Consider the following 12,165-nt stretch of genomic DNA (forward strand, 5'->3'; position numbering starts at 1 on the left):
TTTGGGAGCTCGACCAGCGAACATGGCGGACGTTCAGGCGGCCCCGGCGGCGGCGGCGGAGGAGGGCGGCGTCGGCGGCAACAAACTCAGCAAAAAGTGTGTGAACTGCGACTTATTAGTGCTTCCCGAGGGCTCGTTGCAAAAACCCGTAACGCGCTCTGATACGGGCCCGGGGAGGGGGGAGGGGGGGAACCGGTTGTGACGGTTGGCTGTTATTTTTGAAACGGCGCCGAGGTCGCAGTCTCCTCGCCGGCGGCGGCGGCGGCGGAGGAGAGGAGAGGGGCTGTTGCGTCATGCTGCGAGGAGCATGCTGGGAGTTGTAGTGCTGTCGCGGGGCCCCCCCCGCCGGTCGCTCCCTCCGTCGCCGGCACTGAACTACACGTCCCGAGAGGCTTTGCGAAAGTAGTCGCCGTGTCCCGCGCCGTATAAGACGTCCATTGGGTGAAGCGCTTGGGGGGGGGACGTCTCGAAGACGTGATAAGGCGCCGTGTCAAATGCAACGATTATTAGGATTATTATTATTATTATATATGCAGTGATTTTTCTTTCGTCGGCCGGGGCGGGGTGTCTGACGCGGGCAGAAACCCATCACCGCTGTGCTTCAACGCAGAGCCGAGCCAAGCTGGAAGCTCCGCGCGCCCCACCCACGGGGGGGGGGGGAAGCGGCAGATAGATTGTCGGAATGGAGCGCAAGCTCTTCCCCCCTCGCGCTCGGTTAGTTCCGGAAAGCGTTGGTTGGCAAGAACCCGGGGCTGGGGGAGCCCAGAGTGGGCGTTGGGGTGATCGCTGGAAGCCCGACCGGCTAAAGCCGCGTAGCCGGCCACTGAAAGGCCCTGCGTGGCGAGCTTCCTCGCTGCTTCGTGCAGTTAGGACCGTTCCGCCCGTTAGGACGTTGGCCTGCAGTGTTAGCGGGAGTTGAGTGAGAAGAATCCCCGTCCCCAGTGACCCGTCTGACCTTCCAGGTCCTGCCGAGGAGCCAGGCTGGCTGTGCTGTCAACAACAGTGATCTGGAGTGCATATATTAAACAGAAAAATTAAGGATCGTGCAGAGTGAAATATGCATCACAGAATCTATTCATAACACACCGATAATTACCTTAATTAAGTTAATTTCCGATCTCAGACTGCCCGTAACAAGCGTTTTTTTTAAAAAAAAATAAAGAGCTTCTCCCGAAGGTAAGGAAGTTGATTTGTGAACTGAGAAGTGGATCACTGTTTATGATTTCTGAGTCAAATGTAGTTTAAAAGTATGTTCATGGATAACTTATAATTAAAATAAACTGGACACAACTAATGCACATGTTCTTGACTTACATTTTTTAGGAAATTTTATTAAATAATTTAAATCCATAGATTTTTTTTCAGCGTGCTTGTTTCTATTTGTGTTTATACTAAGAATTTCTGGATACAATATCATTGACGCAAATTTTCTTTTAGTTATGACTTTTTTCAATCTAATTCTTTTATACAGTATTGACTAGTATAGTGTGCTTTTATATTCTCCCAAATTTATGGTGAAAGCAGCATTGGTAGTGAAGATGTATAGCTGAACAAATTTAATTTTCTCCAAGCTTTTTTTTATTATATATTTTTCCCCTTTTGAGATGTGGCCTTTTAATCTGTATATTAGTAGTGAAGAATAGTTATAGTATAATTGATCGGATTAAAAGGTTGACAGTACAGCAAATGTACTCCAGCAAACAATACCGATTCCAGCTTCAGTAGCCTGATTCTATCCTATTTTGTTTCTCATTAGGTGTTAATTGCTTTGTAAATGGGACAACATTGTGACAGTTCAGTATGCTGTCCAGAACTGCCAATAGACTTGGGTTGCAGGCATTCGAACTCTGCAGGGTCAGGGGTCACTGGGGAAAGGCGCCAATGCGCAGCCTGGCTTCCTTCACTCCTCTTTTCAAGGAGAAGAGAATGCGTGTTGAAGGAAGGTTGGTGGCACTTTGTTTTATGTTTAGATATTTCTAAATTGGTTCCAATATCCAACCATTTTTCATCATGAATGGAAGATTTAACAACAACAACAACAAGATTCCATTTATAAAGCGCCTTTCACGTCAGGAGGACGTCCCAAGGCGCTGCACAGTTGGGTCATGACCCGAGCAGGGGGGAAATGGTCAGGGTGAGGGGAGGGAAGGGAGGGAGCGAGGAGGGGGGAAATGGTCAGGGTGAGGGGAGAGAAGGGAGGGAGCGAGGAGGGGGAAGAGAGTCGAGAGGGGAGCTGAAGGCTCGGTCAAAGAGAAAATTCTAGAACGAAACTCCATATTGCAGTGCTGGGGTACGTTGCATTGTTGGAGGTGCTGTTCTTTAAACCTTAAACCGAGGCCCTGACTATCTGTAGGAGGCTGCTAGAGATCCCATGCTTGTCGAAAAGTGAGGGACCACTTAGTGGTGGCTTTGCTGTCCCCCAGAAGGGAGCTTCATATCTGTGTTTTCTTGGTGATCAGTCATTGATTTTAATTCTATGTGCTTGTCTTCTTAGCTCCCAGCTTCAATCCAGGAAAATGCACAGTATATATGAAAACACAAAACAGAGAAAGAATACACCATATAGAAAACAATTCTTTAGAAGGGATTACATTGATTTTACTGTATTTATTTAATCTGTAGGTTCAGCATATTATTTAAATGATGGAATTTACGTGTAACCAAACTATTCTACAGTTCTACAAAAAGCACAGAGCCATTGTAGATTACTAATTGTCAGCTGTACTTTCAGAAGAATGCAAGGAGCACATCGAGTAACAAGAAGGTTAGAACTGAACATAAGAATTTGCTAGGCAAAAGAAGACCAAGGGCCATCCAGTTTGCCTTCCATCGTCCTGGCAGTCGCTTGACATGTCATATTCCAAACTATATATTATATCTCGATATTATTTCCTAACAGAAATCTATATAATTTGTTCTTGAATGAATTAATTCAAAAATTCTATCCCAGTCTCCCCTCATTTGAAAAGAATCAATGCACTGAAAGCTTCTTCCCCCATGCAAACGTTTTTTTGGAATTGATTTTGCATTTCCATTTGGTTATGAATTCTGTAGTGAGCTGAAGAGGCGTCTAAAGGCGGAGAAGAAGGCAACGGAAAAGGAAATGAAAGTGAAAGAAGAAGCTGAGAAACAAGCTTCTCTATCCCAAACTTTGGATGGAATCAACTTGGGTGGCGATGAAGAGACCCTTGATCCCAATGTAAGCGTAACCTTAACAATGAAACTTCAAGCCTCAGACATTTACGATAAGATATCTCTGTTAACAGTAATGTGGACAACTTGCTTCCGCCAAGTATAGGGACTTCAAATTGTGACATGACAAATTACATTAAAAATTTCTCTAGATTAAACCATAAATTTTCGAATTTCCGTCAAACTGATTAACAGCTTAACCTGAGGGCAGTCCCTTTTCTTACACAAGTGCGTGCGAGTACACGCAGACATGGGGTTGACATTACTGTATTTAGATTCTGGCAAATCAAGTAACTGATAAGGCAATCAGGAGAAATTCTCAAATAGCTGGTACTTATTTCTATGCTGACAGTGACTGGCTGGCTGGCACACTGGCAACCATGATAAAATAGCCCAGGTATTATCTGGCAAGAGCAGTGAACCACCCTCCCTAATGTGGCAGTTCACAAAGGTGTGGGCCACTGGACATTGGTGAAAGTCATCTGTAGTAAGTAATATATCCAATCACGTACTACTAGTCATTGAATTACCAGTTCAACACTCTGAAGCTGGAGAATTTTCAAGTGAGAATGCCTGATTTCAGGTTTTAAATGATGTGTAATATCGTTTTTTTTTAGTAAAATACCAACAGTACAACCAATAACAATCTCTTGCGTGAGATTTTTCCTTGTAATAAATTTTCACATTCTTTCCTTTCAGCAATACTATAAAATCCGCACGCAGGCCATCCAGCAGCTGAAGGACACCGGGGACAATCCATATCCTCATAAATTCTGCATAGATCTATCCTTAACAGAATTTATTGAAAAGTACAATAGCCTGCAGGCGGGTGACCATCTCTCTGATGTCATTTTGTCAGTGGCAGGTGAGATGCTTTCAAATTAAGATTACTTTCTTGGTAACCTCGATGCCTCTCATGCTGGTGGCACTTTACAAGTTTTCTTACACCGCCCCAACAAAAGAACCAACATGCACTGAAAGTCACCATTTTGGGTAATCTGCTGTTAAAAGCACACAAGCCTTTTCTCAATTATTATTGCTTCCATCATCTGAAAGTTATATTAAGGATCTTATGCACATCTTTGTCTTCCTTGGAAATTGATGTAAGCTTATTTCTTGTTTTGCCTAATTACAGAATACTGTTTATTAAATTGAAGATTCCGTTGAACACAAATTCATGAAACCTAATGATCATGTTTTCATTAACTTGTATACTGTTTTCCTAAATTTATGAATTTTATAAACTTTGGTAATACTTTCATTTGATGTGGCGTCATAATATTCAACCATCTCAAAGCATTTTACACAATGAGTTACTTTGAGGGGTAGGGATTATTAGTACCTAGAAAGAGCATTGGTTTGTTAATTGTTTTTAATTTTTAGGACGTGTGCATGCCAAGCGAGCATCGGGTGCTAAACTAATCTTCTATGACCTCCGAGGTGAAGGTGTAAAGCTACAAGTAATGGCTAATTCCAAGTAAGTAAAGTTGCCCCAATTGCTGTTTATTGGAACAAGTTCAAACATCCAATTTCATACTTGGATAATTTAACAGGACACTTCACTGAAATATTGATTTGAAGAAAGGTCATTGCATGGTGATTGGAATAATAGTTAGTGAACAGAATTTTTTTACGGGTATCTAAAATCTTGAAGTATATATCTTGGGATTGTATTTCCATATCTTTTCCGTTATTTTGTCTCACTATTCTTTTGGAAATGGGCACAAATAAACTATTTTGTAGTTTGAAAATCATTTTGTTTTTAATAATAATCCTTGCATTTGATTTAGCGCCTTGTCATATCGTTGAGACGTCTCAAAGTGCTTCACAGAATACACTAAAGTGAATTGACTGTATATATTGTGGGCGAAACATGGCAGCCAATTGCGTACAGCAGTGTCCCACAAACAATTGTGGAGTGAGTGATCAAATTATTATTTTAGCTTCATTTTTTTAAATTTTTTTAAAAAAAAGTCTAGCCTTATACCTCCATTCAAAGCAGAGAATAAAATAGTAAAGATATACAATATTAAAACAATTCTGTTTTGATGTGATCGGTTGCATTTATCACCAAAATGAGGTCTCTGCTGCTCTAATAACTGGGAAAGCCATAGTAAAATGAGGGAGAATTAAATACAGTAGATGTGTCGTACTTCATTCGGTTAATAAGGAGTCTTTTTGTATTTTGCTTTAAATTACTGTTTATTTATTTATTTAAGGAATTACAAATCTGAAGAAGACTTCATTAAGATAAACAACAAATTACGCCGTGGTGATATCGTTGGAGTCCAAGGCAACCCAGGAAAGACAAAGAAGGGAGAGCTGAGTATTATCCCCATTGAGATGAAACTGCTATCTCCCTGTCTGCACATGCTGCCTCACTTACACTTTGGACTCCGAGATAAGGTAAGTACAATGTTTAAATAAAAATAACTTTATATGGTTTAAGACTGAATATAGATTGAGTCACAGTAAGATTGTAAGTGAATTCCAGCAGTCTAATCCTTTTCTGGCCCTGCCTAAGACTTCATATTTTGCTGTGCAGAAAATATTATAAAAAACAGCCAGAGAGATTTAAAGAAGAGGTTTAAAAATGAACTTGTCTGTTGGTAATCCCCAGACACAACATTTTAATGTCTGCAGGTTCCTATAGTTTTCATTGTGCTGGTCTATCCCTCTCTACTAGCACTTTTGCTTTCACTTAACACCTGAATTTCATCTCATCCTACTGAATTAAACTAAGAAATGGGGGATATTTTACTATATTGCCCAAAGCACAAGCCACATGTTGTTATTACTGTGTGCAGCCCACCCATAGTTGCTGTAAATACTGCAAAGTAATGGGCATGTTTTTCCTGTGTCCAAATGTATCTTATGTAATGCATAACAAATCCAGATGAATTTGATGTGCATCCGATAATGATTGATTGCATTTAGTATAACCAGAATATCATATACAACGTTCTTTTTAAAAGGGTCTAGTGGCTCAATAGTGGAAAAATAGTATTTCATATATAGGCATGATTTGGTTTTCTGTTCATACTTCCTCATATGAGTAATTTCTCTTCCCAACAGGAAACTAGATATCGCCAGAGATATTTGGATCTGATCTTGAACGATAATGTGAGGCAGAAATTCATTACCAGGGCAAAAATCATCACATACTTAAGGGGATTTCTAGATAATCTGGGATTTCTGGAGGTAAGATTTATTACATTCTTATTCTTTTTATTTTTAGCAAGTTGCTAATTCAATCTCAGGTCAACGAATTAGCAATATTTCTATAAAATCTTCAGCTGTAGGAAGAATTACTGTTTTTCTATATAAAATAAAGGTTCTCTCTGCTTTGATTCATAGAAACCAACTAGTGAAAATTGCTCTGCTATTTAAATGAGAAAGGGATAGTAGCGAAAGTCAATTCTGTCCTTGTCCCCATCTACACCTTCAGCACTAGATCTAGATCGCTATCATAGCCCTGAGGTTGCTGAGGATTAATTTTAACATTTCTTTTCCCAACGAATCATCCATCAGCACAGGTTGAAGGTTTATATCTGAAACTTTGTGGTTTGTATATCAACGCTGCAGAGAATGGAGCCACTACCCATGAAGATAGGTCATGCTAACCTTTTTGATAGTGTAATCCAAATCGTCAAAACTAAAGTCTCAAAGAAAAGTTAATGTGACTATTGTTTAGTAGTGGAAGAGTCTGGCACTCATTTTCCTATTCATCCTCCTTCCCACATTTTGCAGTTCCGCCTCTTATCATGCGTTTCACAAATTTAGGCTTTTTCCAGTACTAGTATAAATTATGTGTTCTGAACAAGGAATTCTATGTACTTGTTTTATGTACTAGTTTGTGCTTCCAATCCCTACTTGCCGTGTTAAATGCATATGTATCTAATGTATTTAATCTCTTTGCATTCTATTTATTTTTATCTTTCCATTCTGCTGCGTGTCCTATTGATCTATAATTGTTTATATGTGGCTCGTGGGGGTTTCTGCTAAGAAGGTGTTCTAAGTCAAAGTTTAGAATCCCTGTTTCATGTGGTTAATTAACTTCAAGAAGGTGCACTCACCAGAATTAACAAAATATTTGGGGAGAATTGTTTTAAATCCCAATATGTGACTACTCTTAATTGTAGTTATACTTATATCAACAACGACAAAATTATATTTATCAAATACTTATTCTTATCGGTATAGTCGCTATTTAATCATTTGCTTGTAATTTAGAGGTATTTTGTGGCAGTAAGTGCAGTAAATTCTATTTGTTAATCATTAATTTTGCTTCTCTTTTTAGGTAGAGACGCCTATGATGAACATAATTCCAGGGGGAGCTGTTGCTAAACCTTTCATTACACACCATAACGAGCTAGACATGAATTTGTACATGAGAGTCGCTCCAGAGCTTTACCATAAGGTACAAGTAAAACAGGAATTCAATTAATTTCATTTCTCAGAAGTGTAACGCTGATCTGGATAGAACATTTTCAATCCTTCACCTTTTTCTTTTCCACACTAAATGCGTTTGCCATTTTTAAATGAAAATTTTTTGCTGCAAGTTTTTGTCACATCTGTGACGTTATGTGACCAATTGCTTCTGCACTTAGCAAGTGATTAAAAGTAATTAATAATAATACTTGTATTTTATTTAGTGCCTTGTCATATCACGGAGACTCCTCAAAGCTCAAAACAGGATGTACTGAAAAGTGCAGTGACTGTATTTTGTGGGAGAAACATGGCAAGTGGTTGCCTACAGCAATGTCCAATGAACGTGGAGGGAGTGACCAATTTTGTTACAAGTATTAAATTGTTCATTTTTGGATTAGTTTTGTTTCACAGTGCAACACATTTCACTGGATTCATGGTGACTGCAATTTTGAGGCGAAGAGTGACTCCTTATACATGTGTGTGTGTAATAACTCTATACATATCTGATGCATTCATGTAAAATATGGTGTCCTGACATGAATCTCATTAACTTTGATAGTTTGTACTTTTTGGGGGAGTGCATTTGTGATAATAATTCTGTTGATTAAAATTGAAACAGCAGATTATTTGTAAAATTACAAAATTGTTAACCAATGTTTTTTTAAAAAAATCTTTCACATTGAGTGCTAATTATTCTTAACGGGTTGTTAATTTGAAAACTTAGAATAGTAACGAATAATCTTCTTTACGATAAATTTGTGACTTTTCTCTATTCAGATGCTGGTAGTGGGAGGTATTGACAGAGTGTATGAAATTGGCCGGCAGTTTAGGAACGAGGGCATTGATCTTACTCACAACCCAGAATTCACCACATGCGAGTTCTATATGGCTTATGCTGATTATAATGACTTAATGGATATCACTGAGAAACTTCTTTCAGGTTAGTCATTTGATTGTTGGTCTAGTATGAAAACACAAAAGATTCAGTTATCTGCTAAGCAACGTAGCTTTCTTCTTATCTTTAAAAACCCGCAAGTAATTTGAACAATAATTGAAAATGATCGTAATACTGTATATACAATTTGTGAAGTATGGAATGCACACAGATACTTATTACAACAGATGATGGAATATAGAATCAAAAACAAAACAGGATATATTTCGTAGAAAATGCAAAACATCCTTTTTTTGTTTATGTAGGTATGGTTAAACATATCACGGGTGGTTTCAAGGTTGTATATCATCCTGAAGGACCTGAGGGCCCAGGTTGTGAGATTGATTTCACACCACCATTCAGGCGTGTTAGTTTGACCAAAGACTTGGAGAAAATTGTAGGCGTGAAATTTCCACCGACTGAGCAATATGAGACTGAAGGTAGGAATAAAACTTTTTTATGTAAAGCATATTCCTTTATTCTCTAAACTAGGTTGTCTCGTAATTCACTCCACTACCTCACCCTATTCCAATTTTTTTTGATGTTCCTAGAAATCCATAAAATTAACACTACAGTTAATTTATACTGCTGTGTAAATTATTGCTTTTTTTAAAATCTAAACAGAGACTCGTAAATTCTTTGATGATTTATGCGCCCAGAAAGGAGTTGAATGTCCATCTCCCAGGACTACAGCCAGGCTTTTGGACAAGGTATGATATGAAAATTCAATAGAAATAACATTCTCGGAGTAAATTCAAATTGGATAACGCAAAAACAAAAACAGAAAATGGCATGCCTTTCGATCTCCTCAAAATGAAAATGGATGTCCCTCTACAGATTGACACTTTAGCTTGTGCACTGTTTACTAAGTTTGTCCGAAGTATAATTCGCATTTCATTTTTAATAACTTGTTTAGGTGACTTCACTTGATTGCTCTTTTGTTCTTTTTTCAGCTGGTTGGTGAATTCCTGGAAGTTACTTGTATCAACCCAACATTCATCTGCGACCACCCTCAGATCATGAGTCCCCTAGCCAAGTGGTAGGATAGTTGCATCTATGTTTTTTACATTTCTTTAGAGTGTAATTTTTTACTAGGAAGATTGATTCTGCATTGTGTTCAGTTTTTCTGTGGCCTAAATAATAATAATAATAATCCTTGCATTTGATATAGCGCTTTTCACGTGGGGAGGACGTCCCAAAGCGCTTTACAGAACACACTGTAAAGTGAATTGACTGTATATTTGTGGGCGAACGCGGCAGCCAATTGCGCACAGCAATGTCCCACAAACAGTCGTAAACTGTTTTGGGAGAGGGGGATTACAAGAGATCTAATATGAATGGTCCGTGATATGAAAATTGCAATTTTTAAGATTGGGACAATACAAAATGAAACAATTAAAATCCAAACCCTACAGTATTTCTTCATATCACTGGCATGTCTAGGGATAAGGATTTCATATCCTAAATATAATTCCATTACATTAGAAAAATGGATTGCCTAAGGCTTTTATTTGAGCCACATTTGAGACGAAAATGTTTTGCAGACTGGGTATTTGCTATTGTGGAAGTGTCAAATTGCTCAGCTAACAACTGTGTTTTTTGTCATTTCATCAGAGTGATAGTCACAGGAATTGAGTAAAAACATGAATGAGAACACAGTGCTATTTGATACTGTTATGCATGGATAACAATCAGTGAAATAAATCTAGTAACGAATCACAGATGAAGGATTTGTGCAATAGTCTATGTATTTTAATGGCCATTTCTCAATCTGTTTTAGGCATCGTTCCTTTAAGGGATTAACAGAACGTTTTGAACTCTTTGTTATGAAGAAGGAGATCTGCAATGCGTATACTGAATTAAATGACCCCATTAGACAGAGGGAATTATTTGAAGACCAAGCTAAGGTGACTGACTTTACATTGTCCTAAACTTCAGATTGCAAACCAACCATTCTTATTGTACAGCATTTCATATGGTAGATAGAGAGAGAAGGAAAACTGACTGTGATTCCAGTGTCTTACACCAATGCTATTAATACTTTGTAAGTAAGAAACTGGATTATAAATTTAATATCAAGATCCTGCACTGAAACAAAATCTGTTTACCTGGAATATTTGCTATTAATATAGACAGTATTTAGTTATATTTAATATTTTATTATATTTAATATAGATCTATTAACTTCCTCTTGGCTATTTGTTTCAAAATCATCCTTTTTTCTGCTACAGGCTAAAGATGCTGGAGATGATGAGGCCATGTTTATTGATGACAACTTCTGTACTGCTCTGGAGTATGGGCTTCCTCCCACAGCTGGCTGGGGCATGGGTATAGACAGACTCACCATGTTCCTGACTAATTCTAATAACATCAAGGTAAACAGTTAAATAAAGTAGTTTTATTTATTTCATGTTTGAAACTGGGCTGTTTTATCTTCCTACTCATTACACTTACTCTGACTTAGACGGTAGCACACTTGCTACTTAGTCAGAAGGTTCTGGGTACATTTGAGCTGGTATGTCTAAGCTGACATACCACTGCAACGCTGGGGGAGCACTGCATTGTCAAAGGTGCCATCCTTTGGATGAGACTTTAAACTGAGTCTGCCTGTTCAGGTGGACAATACAGATCCTATGGCACTAATCCCAAAGACTGGAATTGGAGCTATAAAATGAAGTTAATAATTCTTATAAAGAAATGTTCCAGAATTAATCCTGAATTTGTCATTCTACTTCAGGAGGTCTTGTTCTTCCCAGCAATGAAACCGGAAGACAAGAAGGAAGAGCCCAAAGATTCCACTGTGGAGGAACAAACAGCATGAAAGGAACAACAGGGATCATAGAAGCTTAAGAGAATGGAATCACTCCACATTATCCCCCTTTTCAGTAAAATAAGATTGATTTGTGAGAGCTGCAGGGATGAGATAGTTTGAGAACATTTTTTTTACAATTTAACAATAGGTACTATTTGGAACAACCAAGTACAGATATCTACAATGGTCTAGATTCAAAAATGTATGTACTATTATCAGCCTGATGATGTATATTCAACTGTACTGATATTTTCTAATTCGTTTATTTGTTTGTTTTGCAACTACCTCCCATCCCTGTAGCTCGCTTAATTTCAAGAAATCTACATTTTTTAATTGAGTTTAACATATTGCCTTTTATACCAATGTTTCTGCTTCATATCCAAATTTAATTCTTGTAACTTTCATGTGATGGCAAATGTGATTGCTGAATATTTCTTACAATTGAATAAATTATGCCAGTGTGATGATATTGTGTTTATGTACAAGTTGATGGTAGCCTTGCTTTGTGTTTATAATGTGATTTCAAATTCCCCCCAATAGCTCAGTGAACAAATATGCCGTGTGATGTAGTATTGAGATGTGGTAGTGAGGCATTGTGGATTCCTGTAGCTCAGTGGTTAAGAGCACTCCCCTCGCAAGCGTGAGACCTGGGTTTGATTCCCGGCAGGGCAAAACCTTGGGCAAGTTTCCTTACTCCACATGCCTGATGATAATCCCTCAAGAAAAAAAATAATAAATTGGTCATTTCAATCCACAAGTGTTTGTGGACACTGCCGTGTGCAATTGTCTGCCGTGT

General features: G+C 38.4%; 1 protein-coding gene across 2 annotated transcripts; it reads left to right on the top strand.

Moving 5' to 3' along the window:
• On the top strand, nucleotides 1-11,836 carry kars1 (lysyl-tRNA synthetase 1). 2 transcript variants are annotated; one of them, XM_007889295.2, is made up of 15 exons: nucleotides 35-96; nucleotides 1,757-1,943; nucleotides 3,055-3,199; nucleotides 3,892-4,057; nucleotides 4,576-4,669; nucleotides 5,412-5,598; nucleotides 6,268-6,393; nucleotides 7,493-7,612; nucleotides 8,401-8,563; nucleotides 8,824-8,997; nucleotides 9,182-9,267; nucleotides 9,511-9,596; nucleotides 10,338-10,464; nucleotides 10,789-10,932; nucleotides 11,295-11,836. In XM_007889295.2, the coding sequence occupies exons 2-15, from the start codon at nucleotides 1,801-1,803 to the stop codon at nucleotides 11,376-11,378; spliced, it is 1,845 nt and encodes a 614-aa protein (XP_007887486.1). In that variant the 5' UTR covers nucleotides 35-96; nucleotides 1,757-1,800; the 3' UTR covers nucleotides 11,379-11,836. The 2 variants fall into 2 exon arrangements, with proteins under 2 accessions (XP_007887487.1, XP_007887486.1); XM_007889296.2 differs by lacking the exon at nucleotides 1,757-1,943 and having other exon boundaries at nucleotides 1-96.
• The last annotated feature ends 329 nt before the right edge of the window (nucleotides 11,837-12,165 follow it).

This window comes from Callorhinchus milii, unplaced genomic scaffold (assembly GCF_018977255.1).
Source record: "Callorhinchus milii isolate IMCB2004 unplaced genomic scaffold, IMCB_Cmil_1.0 Scaffold14, whole genome shotgun sequence".
Lineage (NCBI taxonomy): Eukaryota > Metazoa > Chordata > Chondrichthyes > Chimaeriformes > Callorhinchidae > Callorhinchus > Callorhinchus milii.

Bases quoted from the DNA above. Each gene is read 5' to 3' on its own strand.
- kars1 (XM_007889295.2), top strand. From the start codon at position 1,801: ATGCTGTCCAGAACTGCCAATAGACTTGGGTTGCAGGCATTCGAACTC. The intron at 4,670-5,411 runs GTAAGTAAAGTT...TATTTATTTAAG, and splicing joins CAAGTAATGGCTAATTCCAA to GAATTACAAATCTGAAGAAG. The intron at 10,933-11,294 runs GTAAACAGTTAA...ATTCTACTTCAG, and splicing joins CTAATTCTAATAACATCAAG to GAGGTCTTGTTCTTCCCAGC.